At 37.7% G+C, this 21,768-nt stretch overlaps 1 protein-coding gene across 1 annotated transcript in view; it reads right to left on the reverse strand.

Moving 5' to 3' along the window:
- The window catches only part of DPY19L2 (dpy-19 like 2), a 151,234-nt gene that overhangs the window by 75,747 nt on the left and 53,719 nt on the right, over nucleotides 1-21,768 (reverse strand). Inside the window, exons 5-9 of the mRNA XM_055128523.1 lie at nucleotides 16,840-16,960; nucleotides 15,836-15,929; nucleotides 12,758-12,815; nucleotides 9,912-10,003; nucleotides 6,777-6,876 (exon numbers count right to left, since the gene is read on the reverse strand). Coding sequence (XP_054984498.1) covers nucleotides 6,777-6,876; nucleotides 9,912-10,003; nucleotides 12,758-12,815; nucleotides 15,836-15,929; nucleotides 16,840-16,960 — 465 coding nt within the window. The remainder of the gene's footprint in view (nucleotides 1-6,776; nucleotides 6,877-9,911; nucleotides 10,004-12,757; nucleotides 12,816-15,835; nucleotides 15,930-16,839; nucleotides 16,961-21,768) is intronic.

Here is a 21,768-nt window from a genome sequence, read left to right on the forward strand (position 1 = left end):
ATAGTAATATACAAAGCAATAGAGAGAACACTGACTTACCTCTTAGATCTTTGAAAAAGTCCCAGCAGAGGAGAAAGAAAATAAGAAATAATGGAGAAACTCTATGTGATACCAGTAACTGATCAAATATCAGAGTCATCAGAAACCCAAAGCAGAGGAAGGTTACAGGAAGTTTAAAGAAGTATTATCTGAAATTCTTGAACCCTAGGGAGAGACTGGGCCTTCCACAAAGATAGTAAGTAACCCCATTATCTAAAGTGAGTGTGATCTTCTCTAAGACAGTATAATAAAACCATTAAAATCAAAAACAAGGAGAATCTTAAAAGCATCAAGAGGAAAAGATTATAATTTACAAGCAACTCCTGACCGAGTCCACTCCAAAACCAGAAAAGCACATTGCTAGCAGAAAGATACATCAATATCTTTGTATATGGTACCATTCACATTCAGTAGTGAGCTGTTTAATTTATAAACAGCTCACTACTGAATGTGAATGTCCGTTCATAGTGGACAATATGAATGTCCAGAAATAAAACACACAAATATAGTCAACTAACATTTGACAAGGAAGTCAAGAATGCAATATTCTATGAGGAAAGGAATAGTCTCTTCAAACAGCATCATACAGAGTGAGTGCTCACATGGAAGGGAACCTCTCTCTTACACCTCTTTCCTAAAGAACCTGAAACAGGAAAAACTCTAAAAAAAAAAAACCATGAAAAGAAAGCATAGATAATAAGCTCCTTGACATAGGTCTCAGCTGTGATTGTTCTGATATGACATCAAAAGCATAAGCAAGAAAAATAAAAACAAGTATAACTATCAAAGTAGGACATTTCTGCATAGTAAAAGAAGCAATAAACAGGGGAACGTGTGAATGGGAGAGAGATTTCAGACCACACTGCAGATAAGAGCTTAAATATAAAAAATGAATGCCAAAAAATCAATAATCAAATTTTATTTTAAATGGGTAAAGGAATTGAACTTTATTCCTTTTTTTTCCAAATAAAGCTTCCAAATGTTCAACATGTGCTTATGAAAAAAGTGTTCAACACCACTGATCACTAGGGACATGCAAATAGAAACTGCTGTTGAATCACCATGAATTACAGAGTAACAAAGTTGCTCTCATTACTTTTCAGGTATACAATGTTCCAATACCAGTTCCTTCTCAAGTATGCATTCCCCCACCCGTGTCCCCAGTTTTCCTCCCAGGAAGGACTTTTCCCTCCACTGTTCTGTGTTCCCTTCCCTGATTTGTCCCCCAACCTCCTCCCCCAAACTCAGTGGCAAGCTTCCTACTGAAGAACAATCTCCTGGTTATTTCTATTGCCTTTGGGCATTTGTTATTCCCCCACAAATTTTCTTATATATGTAGGGCATTTCATCCCCATAAAAGCTGAATACACATTCTTCTCAGATGTGCATGGGACATTCTCCAAGATAGACCACATGCTGAGCCACAAAATGTACCTCCATAAAATTAAGAAGATAAGAGATTGTATCAACAAGCTTCTCAGACAGTGAAGCACTGAAAATAGAAGTGCACACACAAACAGAAAATCAAATCAAACACCTGGAAATTAAACAGCTCACTACTGAACAATGAGGGGCTTAGGATGGAAATCAAAGAGGAAATCAAAAGAGTCCTGGAAACAAATGAAAATGAGGACATGAGTTACCAAAACTTATCGGACACAGCAAAAACTGTTAAGAGGGTAGTTTATAGCTCTACAAGCATTCCTCAGGAAGGAAGAGCAAGCCCACATAAGTAACCTAGCCTCACAGCTTAAGAGCTTGATATATGACCCACAAAAGGAGCCCAACCAGGTGGGAAGAAGGAAATAATGAAATTTAGAGCAGAAATTAAGAGATGAAAGTCCAAAAACTAATCCAAAAGATCATGAAACCAAGAGCTGGTTCTTTGAGAAAATAAATAAGATCAATAAATCTCTAGCAAGACTCACAAAGAAAGGGAGAGAGAAAACCCTAATAAACCGAATCAGAAATGAATAGGGGGACATCACAACAGAAACTACAGATATTCAAAGGATTCTCAGAGTTTATTTTGAGAATCTTTATGTCACAAGAAACAAGAAAACCTCTAGAAAGTGGACAAATTCCTGGATTCCTATAGCCTCCTGAGGCTGAACCAAGAAGACCTAAAGTACCTGCACAGACCTATCATCATCAAGGAAATTGAAATGGTAATAAAAAGTATCCCCAAATACAAAAGTCCTGGCCCAGATTGATTCACTAGTGAATTCTTCCAAATCTTTAAAGAGGACTTACTCCCAATGCTTTTTAAGCTTTTACAGGCAACTGAAAAACAAAAACAATTTGAAACAATTTCTATGAAGCAAATATCACCCTGATACCAAAAGCAGACAGAGATACCACAAAGAAAGAGAATTACAGGCTGATATCCCTGATGAACAGAAACGCAAAAATTCTCAAAAATATCCTATCAAACAAAATCCAAGGACTCATCATAAAGTTCATACACCATGACCAAGTAGGATTCATCCCGGGTATGCAAGGATGGTTTAACATTTGCAAGTCAATCAACATAATCCATCATATCAATAAGAGAAAAGACAAAAACCATATGGTCATATCAATAGATGCAGAGAAAGTATTTGACAAGATCCAGCACCCATTTATAATGAAAACTCTCAGAAAAATGGGCATCGAAGGAACTTTCCTATATATAGACAAAGCCATCAACCACAAGCACACAGCAAGCATTATTTTCAATGGAGAAAAATTAAAAGCCTTCCCTTTAAGATTGGGCACAAGACAAGCTGAACCAAGAAGACCTGGATTACCTGGTCTTGTCTGCTCTTGCCACTCTTATTCTATCCACTCCTAGTACTGGAAGTTCTGACCATAGCAGTTAGGCAAGAAAAAGATATCAAGAGCATAATAAATAGAAAGAAAAAGGCCAAGCCATCACTATTTGAGGATGATATGAAACCATACTTAGAAAACCCTAAAGACTCTACAATAAAGCTCCTAGAGACAGTAGGCCTATATAGTAAAGTGGCAGGCTACAAAATCAACACCCAAAAGTCCTATATACAAATAATGAAAGAGAAGAAAGAAATATGTTTTAGCTTCAATGTCATGGAGAGTTCTGCCTACATTTTCTTCTATGAACCTTATACATTCATGTCTGATATTGAGGTCTTTTATCTATATTGATCTGACTTTTGTGCCTGGCATTAGACAGAGATCAGAGTTCGAAACAGCACTGACCATGCAAGTGGAAGCAAACATAAACAAATGGGACTACATCAAACTAAGAAACTTCTGCACTTCAAAAGAAACAGTGACCAAAATATAGAAAGAGCCCACAGAATAGGAAAGAATATTTACCCAATACCCATCTGATAAGGGATTAATATCCAGGATATACAAGACACTAGTAGAATTGTATAAGGAAAAAACCTCCAACCCCATCAAAAAATGGGGAGAAGAAATGAACAGAAGTTTCCTCAAAAAAGAAATACAAATGGCCAAAGGGCACATGAAACGATGCTCCACATCGCTAGTCATCAGGGAGATGCAAATCAAAACAACAATGAGATATCATCTCACACCACACAGACTGGCACACATTCAATAGAACAAAAGCAACCAGCGCTGGCGTGGATGTGGGGGGAAAAGGGACGCTCCTTCACTGTTGGTGGGAATGCCGACTGGTCCAGCCTTTCTGGAAAACAATATGGATAGTCCTTCAAAAACTAGAAATTGAGTTTCCATATGACCCCGCAATACCACTTCTGGAAATAAATCCTGAGGGTGCAAAAAAGCACAGTGGAAATGACATCTGTACCTATATATTCATTCCAGCATTGTTCACAATAGCCAAAATATGGAAACAACCCGAGTGCCCTAAAACAAATGACTGGTTAAAGAAACTTTAGTACATCTACACAATGGAATGCTATGCAGCTGTTAGAAAAAATGAAGTCATGAACTTTGCGTATAAGTGGATCAACATGGAAAGTATCATGCTATGAATGATATGAGCCAGAAAGATAGGGAAATGAGCCAGAAAGATAGGGACAGACATAGAAATATTGCATTCACCCATGGAATATAAAATGGCAGAGTAGGAAACTAATACCCAAGAATAGTAGTATATAATACAGGAGGTGGCTCCATGGCTTGGAAGCTAGCCTCACTCTCTGGGGAAAGTCATCCCAGATAGAGAAGGGAAGACCAAGTAAAATGTGATTGGAAGTCCCGAGCGGGGAGGGAGATGCATGCTGAAAGTAGACTAGAGACTAAACATGATGGCCACTCAATACCCCTATTGCAAACCACAATATCCAAAAGGAGAGAGAGAGAACAAATTGGAATGCTCTGCCACAGAGGCAGTGTGGGGTAGGGGGGATAGGATAGGGGGTGGGAGAGATACTGGGTTCATAAGTGGTGGAGAATGGACACTGGTGGAGGGATGGACTCTCGAACATTGCATGAGGGAAAAACAAGCACGAAAACGTGTAACTGTAACTGTACCTTCACTGTGACTCACTAATTAAAAAATAAATAATTAAAAAAACAAAATAAAATTATAATGGTGATAAGTAAGAAAATATGAGCAATTAGCTCAGTGCCAGGCAAATAATGGGTCTGTATTGCTAATTTTACTTACCACTGACTATAATGGCAAGAACTTTGTTTTAGGAGTACCGTAAAAAGTTCAAAAATGTCTGCTACTATCACCACCTTGATTTATATAATTTTATAAATAAAATTCAACTGTTCTTAGAATTTACACTGAGAAAAAGAAAATCTAAACCTTAAAAATGGAACCAAAGTTTACAAAGGAGATGAAATCAGACATAAACTTAATTAAAATACTACACATGATATTGTGGGTTATTATGCTTCCTCCTATTTTCTCAGTTTTATTCTATACTTTATTTCATGATCTAAGTAAGTCCTATTCATGTATTTATGGACTGTTTTAACCTCCATGTTTCATTGTATGTACACAATAAAAGATTTAATAAACAAGTCACAAAGGAATAGCTTGAAAGGAACACAAAGTTCTTTCAAATAGTTTGGAAATTGAACCATTTAAATGTTATGCTTATAATGAGACTGACATACAAGAACAGTAGATACAAGGGCCAGGAATATTGCTCCATGGTTGGAAACCTGCCTCACGAGCAGGTTCTGCCTGGGGGAGAAGGCAGCTGGAAAATAGAAGGGATCATTAAGTCAATGATGGCCGGAGGAATTGCTCAGGATGGGAGATGCATGATGAAAATAGATAAAGGACCAAATGTGATAGCCTCTTAGTATCTGTACTGCACACCATAATGCCCAAAAGTAGAGAGAGAGTATGGGGGAGATTGTCTGTCATAGAGGTAGGGGGAGGGTTGGGATGGGGGGGATACTGGGCACACTGGTGGTGGAAAATGTACGCTAGTGGGTGTTCAATCACTGTATGACTGAAACTCAAACATGAAAGCTTTGTAACTATCTCACGGTGATTCAATAATTTTTTTAAAAAATATATAAAAAAAAGAAAACCAAATTCACAGAGACAGAAGAATGGTTACTACCAGGGCCTGGGCCGGGTAGGTGGGAGATAGCTGTGCAAGCAGACAATGAATAAGTTTTAAAGATTTATGCAGAGAATAGTGATATAGTCAATACGTCTTGTGTACCGAAAAGTGGCTAAGAGACTAGATCTCAAAGTTTCTCACTACAAAAAGAGTGTTGACCTAAGAGTTGTTAACTTATAGCAGTTATAATTAACATAATGTAAAATTATATAAAATATGGTACCTCTAAAAGTTAACTAATAAATTTATCAATTCCATCTCAATGGAAAATTACAAAGAAAAGGCAAATAAAGGCAAAGTCTGGTATATAATTTTAATGTATATAAATTCTTTGAGGCAATATAAAAATTATTCAAAGCATGACTTAAAAAATTTCATCAGTAGCTCTGGATAAATAAATTTTCTTGCAAGGCAGTGAAACCCATTAGAGCTTTATTATATGTCAGAATGTGTAAACCATGAAGCCCACAGAATAATTTCTATAAATACCTGAGAGGGCCAACTATAAGGAAGTAAATCTGAGAGAGAACTTTTAAGCAATGGCAATTGGTAGCACAGAGATTTCTGATGGATTTTTTTCACTGCAAATATTATCATTGTCATCATCAATATTTGGGAGGCAAAAGAAGTTGTAATAGAATATCTTAGGTGCATTACATTTCCTTAAAAATTCACCTTTCTGCTTACCCCGTGTGATTTCTCATCATTGTTTACTTAATAACTGTTTTGGAAAGCATGACACAATTTCAATTCCCTAAAAATAAAATTCTAGAGAAAGTATAAAACATGGTATGCAATACAAATGTGCTTTGACAAAATGAACAACACTTATTAGCTGTGTGAGAATCAAAATTCTGCAACTGTGAAGAGTAGAACTGGCTCTGCACGTGCTGTGTACCTGTGGCACCCAACATAACTGCTAAAGTAAAAGAAAAGTCTGTAAGCTGACATGCATCTATAATTTCAAATATCAATAACACTGAATTAAAATAACCACACATATTCTGCATAATAATAACTGGTACCTACCAAAAATTATAACATTTAGAATTTTCAGTGATATATTTTATAAATATTATAATTCCATATTTTGAAAATCTTTTGGGCACAAATACAATGACACATAAAACTTCTATAGAAGCAACTTAGTACATCTTGCACTCAACTTAAGTCACTTTAAAATCATCTTACCTGTGTGAAAAGGATAAACTGAGCAAACTGCCAGGGAAGCATAAAAGCAACATTGGACACACAAAGTGCAATGAAATGCTTTTTATTAAGGCTCGAGGTCCTTGATGGAGAAAATTGTTATCAGTAAGTTTTAACACAAAAATAACCTATCACTACACAGAAAGGCGTTTCAAAATAACAAACACCAATCATCCCTCACCTCTGACAAAACGATACTATTTACTTTTAAAAACTCATTTAACAGAACATAAAATATTTGTGTTATAAAAATGCCTAACATTAAAAAAAACACAAATTAGGGACTGTAGAAATAGTACAGCAGGAAAGATGCTTGCCTTACCCACAGCTGACCAGGGTTGGGTCCCCAGCACCCCACATAATCCCCCAAGACTGCCAGGAGTCTCCCTGAACAGAGAACCAGGACAAAGCCTGGAGCACAGCCAGGTGCAGCCCAAAAATCAAAATGAAAAAAATACAAATTAGAGTTTCAAATAAAACATTAGATCATACCAGTAAATATTACAGACACAGTATTTTATGTCCGTTGATTTTAGGTCATTACTAATTTAATACTCCACTGGGATCAGAAATAGAATGTGGTCTGGTGTCCCAAGGATTTTCCCCGAGTCAGTCCTCCCACATAACACAATGGGCCTGTCCCGTCACTGGAGGCTGGGACAACACTGAGACGTCCTGTGTGACTGCTGGGCATGCTCCATTTGTTCACTTAAAGGCAGAAGATTTCCCGAGGGGCAGAGTAATTCTTTTTCTGAAAGGTGACCATGAGTTGGGAAACTTTGCCCTATGTGAAAAGCAGCAATTTCATATATCAGTTTTTAATACTAAACCATGTTTTCATACTTCAAAGGGCAATGAAGTGGAGCATTGTACGGCAGACAGGCACTTCCCTTGCACATTGCCACGCACATTCCACCCCCACGCCCCATCTGGACACTGGAACCCTGCACAGTGATCCCTGAGCACTCAGGAGTCAGCCCTGAGCACCAGCATGCCATCCCCTCCCCCAAAAAAGGGCAATGAAGTATATGTACTGGTGAAGTTCACAACTATGAAAAATTCAAGGAAAAGAATTGTAAAATTAAGTTGTTTAAAACAAAAACTTAATGGGGTTGAGCACAGTGGGTAGGCACTTGTTTGCATGTGGCTGATCCAGGTTCAATCCCCACATCCCATATGGTTCCCTGAGCACCTCCTGGAGTGATTCCTGAGTGTAGAGTGAGAAGTAAGTCCTGATTATCACCGGGTATGACCCCAAAATAGAACAAAACAGAAAGATAAAACAATGAGCTAAGATGGGAACTCAATGCTTTAAAGAGGGGATGCCCTGATCAATCTTGGCCCCAGTACAGGGAGGAGAAAGAAAGAAAGACTGGAGGGTGGGGGGAAGTGACAGAAGCAATGGGGGCCAGGACAGGGAGCGGGCACAAAGGTGGGGTAAAGGAATCAAAGAGCCAAAAATCCAGCCCATAGAGTCAACAGCACCAAAATAAAGAGACCCTAACAACCAAGCTTAGAAAGGTGCCTGTCAACAGGCAGGCTGTGCTGGCCGGGACGGGGTGAGGGTCGGGGATAGGGCAGGGAATCTGGGAACATGGGTGGAGGGAAGCTGACACCAGTGGTGGGATCAGTGCTACATTACAGTATGTGTAAAGTTCAACAATGAGTAACTTTGTAAATCACAGTGCTTTAATTGAAAAGTGTGCTTAAAAAAAAAACCAATGACCTATGAAGAATAATTCTTGTATTCTGAATATCACTGAAGTGCTTTTGCTTACTAAACTTAAATGATCAATGTACAACTGCAATTTTTAACATGAAATATCACTACATAGAAAGACACATAAAACAATAAAAATTAATCCTTTAAATTTGATGAAATGAGTTATTGTTTACTTTTAAAAACTCGTTTAGCAGAACTTAAAATATTTGTGCTATAAAATGCTGATATGAAATATATCAGTATCAGCACCTTTTACCAATAAAGAATAACATCTTTTGAGAACATGAAATAGAAATTCACATTATACAAATAGTAAAACTTAAACCATTCTTACAAGTATTGATGTTTGGTAAATTCTTGTCCAATAACATCAAATTTTAGAATCAAAACTTAAAATTTCATACTATTCAGTAACATTATAAAATACATTCATCAATCATTTCCCTTGTATTTTTTAAAATCTAAAAAGCTTTAAAAAAAATTTATTAAAGCACCATAATTTATAAAAGCTATACTGCAGCACCAATTCCAATATCAGTGTCAATGTCATTCCACCAGTGTTCCCAGGTTCCCTCCCATACTAGCTCCTCTGGCCCCGCCTGCCCTACTGGCAGGCACCTTTCTAAGTTCAGCTTAAGTTAAAGTCTGGGTCTTTTGATTGCAGCACCGAGAACACTGTGCTTGGGATAGTTGGCTCTATCATTCCTTAACAAACACCACCTTTGTACCTGACTCCCCTACCTGGGCCCTGTTGCTTCTCATCTGTCTCTTGTCCCCCAGCAATCCAGTAAGAAAAGAGTTATGTTATATTTTATCAAACAAAGTTATTGTTGACTGAGGCACAGGCACTTGTACCGTAAGTTTCTCATATGTGTACTTAACTAACACAGCTATAATTGTAATAAAGAAGACATTACACAAATGATTTTGACATAGGCAGAATCGTTCTTATTTGTGAGGTCTGAGGTTCTCTGGGAGTCAGTGGACATAATGAAATAAATAGTTCAACAAAGAGTTCTTACTAATAAATAGGCTAGAAACTAATTTCTACGGCAAAGTTTATTGTGTTCTGCCAAGATTTTCTGTTCTCTTTTTCAGGTGCTCAAATCTTACTCTTGTCACTGCAGTTGGCAGTCCGGCAGTGCTCCAGGGACCATATGTGGTGCCAGAGAACAGAACCCAGGAAAGTTTCTTACCTGCTGTACTATCTCTCCAGCCTCTCTAGAAAGAATTTTTATACAGTAATATTAGATTATTTTATTAATAGTCTATGTCATAGCAATTATAGAAATTTGGAAACCTAAATTTGATAACTGATTAACAGGCTGAAATATATCTTAATATATTTAAAGTTGATTTATAGTTGGTTTCATAAATGGAAATTACCTAATTACCTGAGCATCAAAGTTAAAACATACATCTCAAGTATAAGAAAGGGATATGAAAAGCTTTCCCGGAGAGGTGGCGTCCACATCACACGAGTAGCCTGAAATTAAGAGAATGCTTACTTCATTTTATGTTTCACTGATTAAAATAATAAAAAGTATTAAAATATCCAGGGTAGGATGATTTTAATGATTTTTGTACTAGGTTCATTAATTTTTAAATATCTGTTAAGAGTCGCTCAGTTTCTGGAGTTCTCATAAGGGACACACAGCCACTAGGTAAAGCACCATTAACTAGCTCATCTACAGGCGAGCAAAATATGTATTGGGCAAATCTGAACTAAGGAAACGAGACAGCAGGTACAAGAACAGGAGTATTTCAGATCCATGTTTGAGCTTTGCAGTGAGGACCCTGCCATCAGAGCCAGAGGGATAAGTACAAGCCCAGAGAAAGATCTAAACAAATATCACCAAAGGAATCCACAGACACAGAGACAAAACATAATATGTGTATTACAGTAATTTCAGATAATAAATTTGAAAAGCATTAGGTGTTAACCATAATTTTTTTTAAAAAAGAACTACAAGAATTTGGGTATCACTACCATAATACACATGACAAAAGCATTAATTTACATTTTACGGATCAGTGATATGGATCAGTGGTAAAGGTCCTAGGTGTGACTGCCCAGCACCCAAGGAAAAAAATTAAAAAGGCATTATTGGGGCTGCAGTGATAATATAGTAGGTAGGGCACTTGCTGTCTGGAGATTGTTTCTGCATTCCAATGACAAAGTTTTTATCATCTTTCAGTAATGTCTTACTTTTGTCTTTCTATATTTCACATGAGTTAGATCACTCACTATTTGTCCTCCCCATAATTTTGCTTAACATTACCTGCCATACTTGCAATTCTATCCAGTTCTATCCATGTTGCAACAAAGTGCACAGTTTCTTCCTTTTTATAGCTGCATTGTGTTCCATTGTGCATATACACCACAACTTGACCCATTCATCTATAGTTGGACATTTGGGATACTTCTAATAGGCCTTTGGCTATTGCACTAAGTTCTGTAATGAACATGAATGTGCAATATATCCTTTTGAATTAACGTTTTGGAGTTTCATAATTGAGAACTGGAATCGCTGGATTTTATGGGAGTTGTTTTACATTTCCAAAACCTCCATATCAGTTTCCATATAGGTTGAACCAGATGATATTACCACCAACAGTGAATTGAAGATTTCTCTCCACATCACTGCCATTGTTTCCAATATTTAATACATGGCCCTCTCACTGGTATGAAATTATATGCTTACTTGCATTAACTGGTCTTCACAGAACATTCTTATTAGTATGCTTAGAACAGGGCTAGAGCGATAGCACAGTGGGGAGGGCATTTGCCTTGCATGCAGCTGACCCGGGTTCTATTCCTCCATCCTTCTCGGAGAGCCTGGCAAGCTACCGAGAGTATCCCGCCCGCACGGCAGAGCCTGGCAAGCTATCCGTGGAGTATTTGATATGCCAAAAACAGTAACAAGTCTCACAATGGAGACATTACTGGTGCCTGCTCAAGCAAATCACTGAACAACGGGATGACAGTACTACAGTGCTATGCTTGGAACAACCATGCATATCTCTAAGCCAGATTAATTATTCTTGGTATCCCTAAGAGATAATCCTAGAGTTAATTTTTACCAAAGGAGAGGAATAAGTAACAATGCCTAATTGTCCTACTGTATATCACCCTATTTTACTAGCTACAGTCTGAATTCATTACTGCCCTCTTCTAAAGAGTTTGAAATCCCCCTAGTGACAGGAATATTAATGTGCCAATACTGGCATATCTATTTCAGCTCTTACATATGCAATGTCTTTGTTTTCAAAGATTTATGTCAGATTTTTCTGAAATGAGGTGTTCTATATAGTAATATTATAGTATCCCATAATAGTACATGCAAGATTTAGAGCCAGAGAGAAGCTGCAGAGGGCCAGCTTCACCTGTACAGCATGGAGAATCCTGGTCGAGTAACTTAGTCACTTTAACTCTGACTCTGTGACTTTTATAGAACTACAAACACCTTCCCAAAATGCCTGGTGGGATTAAATGAAACTATAAACAAAAGTATGTGCGTCTGTTTTTACTATATACATATACTTACATGTATATAGTAAAAAACAAGGAGGGCATTTCATATAGTGGATTTAATGATTAAGTAAACATATGAATCAGCATTTTAGAAGTGTCAACCCCTAAGATGAGTTCTTTTATCTGGAGAGGCTTCCAAGCAGTGCTCATGAGTATGGAGGCTCCACCAGAAACTCTTGGTCAGCCAGATCATAACCTCATTGCCAAGGCCCAGGGATATGAGAGTGCTGAAGTCCCGTGGCCCTGAAAATAGCTGGGCCACCCTCTTGGTTCTGGGGGCTCCCAGTGTTGTGCTGGAAAATCAACCCCAACTGCTATACTACCAAGTGTTAGGCACCAAGAAGGGTTATTTGAAAATAATATAAAATTATTTAATGCTTTGATGAATGTATTTATTTCTATAGTAGCACTGTAATAGCATTGTCATCCCCTTGTTCATTGATTTGCTCAAGCGGGCACCAGTAACGTCTCCATTGTGAGACTTGTTGTTACTGTTTTTGGCATATCGAATATGCCACAGGTAGCTTTCCAGGCTCTGCCGTGGGGGCGAGATACTCTCGGTAGCTTGCCGGGCTCTCCGAGAGGAACAGAGGAATCAAACCCAGGCTGGCCGTGTGCAAGGCAAACATCCTACCTGCTGTGCTATCGCACCAGTCCTCTTTATTCCTATATACCTTGTATTTAAAAACTGTTTTAGAAACAAACCTCGCCATGGTTGAAAAAGTAGCATAATACTGTAATTAGGCCACCAAGTTGAGTTCCACTGTAAAAGTAAAGTTTATAATCATAATTCATGCAAAATACAGTAAATTTTTACTAGAACTTTATCCTAGAATTTTAAAATTACATTTAAAAATCATAATATTAAATATTGAACACCAGTAAACCCTGTAAAAACAGTATTCTTGAAAGATTAAATTTAGTCATTAGATGCTATATAGTTCAACCATAATAAAGAAAGCTTAAAAATGTATTTTGTATATAACAAAAATTCTTACAGAAGTGACTTACATTATTTGAATATTATTTCAATGAGCTCAGAAGCAAAAGGGTGTTAGGTTAGACACTGTATACTTTAACAGTGTTCCCTCATGGTTGAAAAAATGATGGCAGTAGTGGCAGGGTGGGGTGGGGGGGGACGGGACTGGGGAGGGGGGAGGGATGTTGGGTTTACTGGTGGTAGAGAATGGGCACTGGTGAAGGGATGGGTTATCAAACTTTGTATGGGGGAAACATGACCACAAAGATGTATGGATCTGTAACTGTACCCTCACGATGACTCTCTAATTAAAAATAAATTTAAAAAAAATTTAAAAAATAAAATTTAAAAAAAAATGATGACAGTAGTTCAAGGTATCACATCCAAGTAAATGCATGAAGAAACAGAGCAGGGGAACTTGAATCTATCCTTTTGTGGAAAGGGAAAACGTTTTCTTCTGTGTAAAATCTTATTTCTCTGAAAAAGCTAGCTTCTATGGATGTGTCAAGATTGCAAAGCTGAATACAAGAATAATCAATGTCAACACCTGACACTGGGCACACTGTTATCCCAGTTGAAACTACAGTATCATTATTAGGAAAGATAAGTTTCCAATCAACTACAAGCCTGAGGATGTGAGGAGGTGAACCGATGGGGGTGGAATAAAAATATATTTATTTTTATATATTATTTATGCTCACACAAGAAATATACAACTACATATAGAATAACCTACACAGTATACTTGAAATCTGAATCAAAAGAGCTTCCATAGAAAAGGCTAAAAAATCAGCACCTAGAAGACAGGAAATGGCTCAAAGGGCTGGAGCACCTGCTCTACACATAGGAACATCAGGTTTGTTCCCTGTAGTATATGATCTCTCCCAAGTACCATAACAGCAGTAGCCCCAGATCACTGTGTGGTTTAAAAAATAAAAACAAAGACATAAGACAGCTATCACAGAAACAGAGATATACCCTGACAAAGAAGAAACCTGACTTCAGAGGCAGTCAGGCACAATTTAGAAAAGGTAATTTTAATTTATGCAACTTTTCCATGAGAGGTCACATTAGAGGCTCTTTCAGGGTCAGGAGAATGAGACCCATCATTGTTAAAAAGAAGCTGCTAAAATCTCAGGGCTAGGACGAATGGAGATGTTACTGGGCCTGCTCGAGCAAATCGATGATCAACGGGATGATAGTGATAGTGACAGTGATTCCATGAGCGGTAGAGAGTAGATTATAATACCTGGAAATACCTAATACCTAATACCTAATACCAGAGAGATAGGCTGGTGGGTAGGGTGCTTGCCTTGCCTGCAGCTGAGCTGGACTGGATCCCTGGCACCACATATAGTTCCCCACGCACTGCCATGAGTGATCCCTGAATGTGGGGCCAGGAATCAAGTCATGAGCATAGCCAGATGTAAGTCCTAAAACAAGAAAACCAGAACCAATCCAGGGTAAGGAGAGAAGCTTCTGGAACCCCTGAGTTGAGAGCCAGAGAAAATTGAGCAAGAACTAGAGAAGGAAAGAGAGGGATATGTACCAGTCCTACACAGGCCCACGTGGCACGGTGGTGGCAGGCATGGTGTGGTACTGCTGCGCCTCTAGAGCACGCTGACACTCCTGTAAGCCTATGTTACTCCAGAAATGTGAAAGTATTTTAAAATAAATGAAAACAAAACTTTAACCACAAGAAAAGAGCATTTGTTCAAGATTCAGTATCCATTTATGATTAAAAACTCTGAATAAAGCAGATGAAGGGGAAAATGCCCAATTATAATAAAAACCACATTTGACCAAGTCCTAGTTCATCATACTCAATGATGAAAGACTGAAGAATTTTCCTCTGAGACCCGTAGTAAGACAATGGCATCCATTTTCACCATTATTAGTTAACATGTACTGGAAGAGCCCTGGTCAGAGGTTTAAAAAAGGTATTCAGATTGAAAAGAAAGTAATGGTATAAATGTCATACATGAATGACATGATATTTTATGCATGTATATATATGATATGTATATATATATCACAGTTCACAAACTGTCAGAATTTAGTAAGCTTAAAACTAAAAAATATGTCTCTTGTGTTTATATATGCATATAACAAATTATAAATAGAAATGAAGACAAAAATACCTTTTATGATCAGATAAAAAATAATTAGGAATATATTTTATCAAGAAGATAAATGTTTATACCTGTAGATGTCTTACAATATCACTAAAATAAATAACATAAAGACATTCTATGCTCATAAACACAAGTTATCAACCAATTTTGTCAAAATGTTCATTTTTACCAAAAGCACTACACATATTCAGTGAAATTCTTTTTTAAATTCTTCACAGAACTAGACAAACCCCCTAAAAGTTGTTAGGAAACCAGAGAAGGCATCTTATAGCCAAAACTCCACTGAGAAAAAGAAGAAAATGGATTATTTATGCTCTATGGCTTCAAACTATACCACAAAGATACAGTAATAAAAAACGTTAGAAATATATACATATACACACACACACACATATATATATATACAGGTCAAAGGATTAGAATTTAAAGCTTAGAGATAAAATCACAGATATAATTAGTCTCTCAAAAAATTCCCCATTAGTATAAAAGAAATGCATTAAAGATATTTTAATGACAGCTGTAATTTCTCTTTACATAATATTGCCAATGTCTTCAAATTTGCTTATTAATCAATTTTTATTTATTAATAATTTGTTTCAATCAATAAATATGAGTAACACCCTGTAATTCTTATAAAACTTTATAAATATTTTAACACAATAATCTTACCTCAGGAATGTGCCATACATAAAGAATAATCCCATCAGTGATCCATTTAAAAGAAAGATCACGCCAACATAAAAGCAAGCAGGGTCTCCCAATCCTTTGGAAAGATATATATTAATGTTTTAAATAACCAAAATTTGATTGGGTATAATTATCTCAGTACTTAATACACATGTATTTAATAATCAATAATAATTACACAATGTGAAGAAAACAAAGAAATAGAAAGGAAAGTAATGGTATAAATGTCATATAAATAGTTACATGAGGCTTTGAGTTTTAAAAAAGAGCATTGTACTTGACTGTAAAGTTGCTAGACTTCAAGCATTTAACTAGAAGCATAGGTCCTAGCTAAGTCAGGTGCTCCAACATCTGGCTCTTCAACAAAGACAGAATGTGGGAGTATATAAAAGCAACTTAGTGGACAGCAATAGGACAAAAAAATCTCTAAACAATCTATCTTATATCTTATTTTAAATATGTATGCATAGCTAATTACAAGTAGATATTAGACTACATATTACCAAAAAATCATTCATAGTTATCAATTCCAGTTACAAAATAACTCCTTAAAATGTCACCTGTGTAAAATTTAAGGCATTAAAAATATTTCTAAAGCAGTACAGGGGAGCCCAGGTCAGACCCAGAAATATGTCTGGGCCCCCAGAGCTCAAACGCAGGGCCCCTGAGCACATCAGGGATAGTCTACACCACTATACTATGTCCAATACACCTTCTGTATCTTCTGATTCTGGAATTAAATAATAACTCACATATAAAATTGCTTTAGATTTGGGTATTTAGTACTGAAATTAAATTTCAAGTAGTTAATATTCCTAAGTATATAGCCTTCTTAGACAAAATTACACAGAGTATAAAGCCTTTTAAGTGAACCAATTCTAGGTGTTTAAAAAGGAAAATCAAAATTACAAAAATTCTTAAAAGCACTAAAATATGATTATGTAAATATTAATTATAATGCAATTATATTTTAGGAAGAAACATGCCTTCACAGCTTTGAATTTCATTCATAGATTCTATTCTGGTGACATTCCAGCAGGTCTTAGTTTCTATCCCAAATAAATTCATTATTCCCATAATTGTGCGATACCAGAGGGCTATGATCACCTACAAAAGATAAAAACAAAAAAGGTAATGGAGGAAAATAATCAGCTTCATAAAGCAAGGTATATGATTTTCAGTGACTGCCTTTCACTTTATAAATTTTGATTAAATTATTGTTTAACTTGGGTAAATAGTTTCTCAGAATTTGCATAGGTATGTGGACATATGTACACACATACACAAAACATGTACACAATCTATAAACCAAATATCTGTATCACTGAATAATGTACATCTACAGAAATTTGTTAAGATCAATGTCTCTATAATATACCTCTAATCAACTTGGTGACATAGTAATAGTAGCTGTATAACCAACTATAAAAGTATATAACTAAAATATGGTACTTAAGACTTAGAAGATGGTTTAATGGTATTTAAGTCAGTGAGTTCCTTAGTCCTCCAAAACCATAGAAAGGGCGTGGCAAAGCCCCAGACACCACTGAGAAGCATGCCAACATAAAGCACTAGCACAGATGAGCACTTGTGGCATGGTCTGCAACCATGCACTTCCACTGGGGGAGGGAGCAAGGTCCCAGGTAACACCTAACACCCACATGGCCCAGCACCAGCCTTAGGTTAATGGAACACCAGGAAGAATGAGAAAATGAAGAAAATTATGATCAAAGAGAGTGACAGAAATGCAGGGAGAGCCCCAACATCAGAAAGTTGCAACCTGCCTAAAAAAGACTTAGAGTAACAGCCATAACAATGCTCAAATTGACATTGAAAATAACGTGAACAGAAACATCAATAAATTTGAAGAGAACTTGATGGAAACATGAAAGAAATTATTTATACAAAATTAAGGGAGCTAAAAACATATAGTAGCAAGTCGGAGCAGAATGGATTGTAGGATATCATTGGTTTGTCCTTTCTCCCTTGTTTGGGTTTATTTGGTAATAATCTCTAAACAATTCTAGACTACATTGGTATGGGCTATTTGGTAATAATCTCTAAACAATTCTAGACTACATTGGTTTGGGCTTATCTGGCAATAATCTCTAAACAATTCTAGACTACATTGGTATGTCCTGCTCCCCTTGCCACTAGGAGCTAGTTATATCAGTCACACCCATCAAGGTGCTCCCGAGTCACTCCCATTCCTTTGTCTATATGTAATTACTTCTATGCTCCCTTCCCCAACTAGTTAATCAGCTCTTCCCCTAATCAGATTCTGTTAATTTGTAAGGTCAGAACTTGCTAGGACAGTGAACTTGTAAGTTAATATTGCCTTTTCTCCTATCTTTATGTCTTCTGAATAGTTTACTTTAGAGCAATATCCTTATTGTATGGACAAAGAAAGACAGTTGTTAATATGCTTTGGTAACATGGGATTGAATTGGCTTTGAATATTCACTCCTGGGCATCTGCTTTCTCGAGTTAAGCCTTAGCTGCCCTTACTTCCTCACGAAATCCCGTTAATCACCAATTTCTCTGGCGGGCTCAGTAATATCTCATTTTGTCCTTTCCCTGAGATCTTAGAAGTCTATCTCGACTTGGCCCTCCTAACGATGTTGCGCTGGGGGGTCTTCAGGGTCAGGGGAATGAGATCCAGCTTGTTACTGGATTTTGCATATGGATACACCATGGGAAGCTTGTAAGGCTGTCCCATGTGGGCAGGAAACTCTCAGAAGATTGCCAATTTCTCCCAGAGGGAGAAGTAGGCTAAAGATATTGTGCAGCCGCAAAGCAGCCTTGTGCTTCTGAGAGCTTGCTTTTAAGTCTCTCTGGATGAGAGGGGCCTCCAGCATGGCTGTACCTAGGTTCCAGTGGTCTTTGGCCGCCGGGAGCTCTGCTCGGGGTGGGGAGGGAAGCTGGAGCCCATCCCCTCCGAGGGGCCCCGGGGAAGACAACCAGGCATGTAGGCAAGAGACTCTCTGCCCTTACTTCCTAGCACCCCCAAAAGCAGGGTCCCAACGAGGGATGGGACGGACCCAGGGCAAGCGGTGAGTTATGTGCTACCCTGGCATTGAGATGGGCCTGGCCAAAGTGCCTAATGCTCAACTATATGTTAAGAGCTTGGTCATAGACATGTCATGTCATGATCCAAAAGCAATGCTGAGTCTAGGACCCTGCTAGGGATAGGAAAGACTAATGTGGCCTGAGCACTGTAGTCTGAGATTGAGATGACCCCAGGGAAGCAATTCTATAAGCTTAATGCATCTCTTGCTATGCCCATACAAAATGATTAATAATATGAATGCTTATATGTTTGTTAGCCAAGGGGAGGAGAAACACACCCATGGGATTCCGCTCTTGGGTGGGTGTCCTGCTGAAAGAGAATCTGTCCTAAAAGAAGCATCCCCTGACGGAAAGAACTTTACTCCTTTTGATTGTGACCACACCTGTGTGTAATCCCCAACTCCTCATGCTGGGGGATTTAACTAGGCTGTGAGAGTGGGCTGGGGGGAAATCCCAGGGGTAGTGCCAGCAAGTTCCAGTGCCAGATCTAAAGAAGCTTGATCGAGATCCAGACCCAGAGGAGAAGTAGCATGGGGGAGGAAGAAGCAGGAGGAGAATCAGAGGAGAATGGAGATGGGAATGGAATAAACTGCAACTGAGACCAACCAGTCTGGCTCCGTTTCTTCCTTCGCCTGCCTCATCATCGCCATCAATCTCCCCGGGGTGGGGGAAGCGGCTGGAGACTACCAAGTGCAGGTAGCGGGAGAAACAGAGTGCCGCTTGCCTGTGCACAGTGCCCTGTGCCCAGTGCAGTGAGGTGTTCCCCTCCTTGCCCCTTTTTTCTTTTTGAGTTTTTACACATGGATGAAGCAAAAAAAAAATTATATCAGTGAACTCAAAAATACAGAAAACAACTCCACCAGGAAAGACGAAATTGGAAAGAGAAACAGAAAAATACAGGAACAATGAAAAAGGTAATAATGACAATAGCAGAGGGAACAAACTCAGAATTATATGAATTCCAGATGAAGAAGAAAGAGGGAGAGGAAATAGAGGCTGGCTGAAAATTGTAGGTGAGAACATCTCCAATCTGAGGGGTTTTTTGGAAGATAGAACCACTGATCCAAGAGGCACCAAGAGCGCCAATCAAATAAACTCAAACAGAATAACATCAAGGCACATTGTCAGCAAAAGGGCCAAAGACAGAGACAGATACCTGAGAGCAACAAGGGGGCTTGAGAGAGTACAGAGGGTGTGGCTCCAGCCTTGCACATGACTGACCCTGACTCCATATCTGACACTACAGACCAGGAATGGACCCTGAGCACAGAGGCAGGAATAAACCCTGAGTACCACTGGGTGCAGCCCAAAACCCAAACAAACAAAGCAGCAAGAGAAAGAAAAACCACACATGCAAGGCAAAAAAAAAATCTATATGTATATATCTATATCTATATTTTTATCTATATGTATGTAGCACAATTCTCTAATGAGACTTTGCAAGAGAATGAAATTACATGTACAAAGTTTGAATGAAAAAGATTTCCAACATAGCAAGGTCATCAACAAGATCTGCAGGATATATTAAAAACATTTTCCGGTAAATAGCAGCTAAGAAAATGCTTAGAATTTAAAACAGCTCTGGTAGAGACAGAGAATGAACCCAAAATAAAACACAAACATCAAATGGCATAAGCAGTCAAATTCCTCTGAAGTACATGGCAACAAGTATCTTCATATAAATAACTTTTTAAAATGTCAGTGAACTAAGCTCTCCCATAAAAAGTCACAGATTGAATGAATGGATCTCAAAGCAAGACAGTCTTCTGTTGCTTATAAGAGATACACTTCAACTCTCAGGATAAAGACAGGGTTGGTGAATGGCTGTAAAAACACCGAGGTTTAATGCTATATAACTTTGGAAAGCAGGGATGGCCATGCTTATGTCACAACACATAACATTCAAGGTAAATAAAATAATCAGAGATAGGGATGAACACTACATACCAATTAAGGAGATCAACAGGGAAAGGCCTTAACTCATCAGCTAACACACACGAAAGGAAGGGACAGTGAACTTCATAGTCACTTCTAACTTTAGCCTGTGGAAATACATCAATGGCAACACAAAAGCAGTAGGGAGACATAAAGTCCCACTCTCAGCACTGGACACATCACCAGGCAGCAGATTAATAAAGACACAGAGTCTTATATAAATGAGTACTTGGGAGAACAGGGGCCGGCAGTCATGTACAGGACCCTACACCTAAAAGAATGCAAAAGCCAAATACACATTCTTTTCTACTGTACATGCAGCATTTCCCAAGAGAGATCATTTGCAGGAATACATCTAAAATATCCATAAAGTCACAAAAAATAGAAATTATAAATTATTAATAAAATGAAAGTTTTATTAAAATTTGGAGACTGAATAATATACTGTTAAACTACTAGATCAACGATGTAATCAAAGAAGGAAAGTATTTCCTAGACCTAAAGAGAATGAAGACACAAACTATCAATCATGGAGATATAGCAATATAGGTTTACATCTGGAAAGAGCAATATAGGTTTACATCTGGAAAGAGCAAAAGCTCAAAGCACTAATATAACCTCACCACTTAAGAAACTGGAGAAAGAACAGTAAGTGAATCCTAAAGTAGAAGAAAGGGAATAATAAAGACTACAGCGTAAACCAATGAAACAATATCAATGAAACCAGGTGTTCACTAAAAAAAAATAATATAAAAGACGAACAAGCCCTTAGCTAGATTCACAGGGAAAAAAGACAGAAGCCCCCCAAAAGCAAATCAAATATAGACAGATAACTCTGAAATAGCAAGGATCATAAGAGGTTACTGTAAACTATGGTTACTATGCCACTCATCTGTCATAGTAATTTCTGA

This window comes from Sorex araneus, chromosome 1, assembly GCF_027595985.1.
Source record: "Sorex araneus isolate mSorAra2 chromosome 1, mSorAra2.pri, whole genome shotgun sequence".
NCBI lineage: Eukaryota > Metazoa > Chordata > Mammalia > Eulipotyphla > Soricidae > Sorex > Sorex araneus.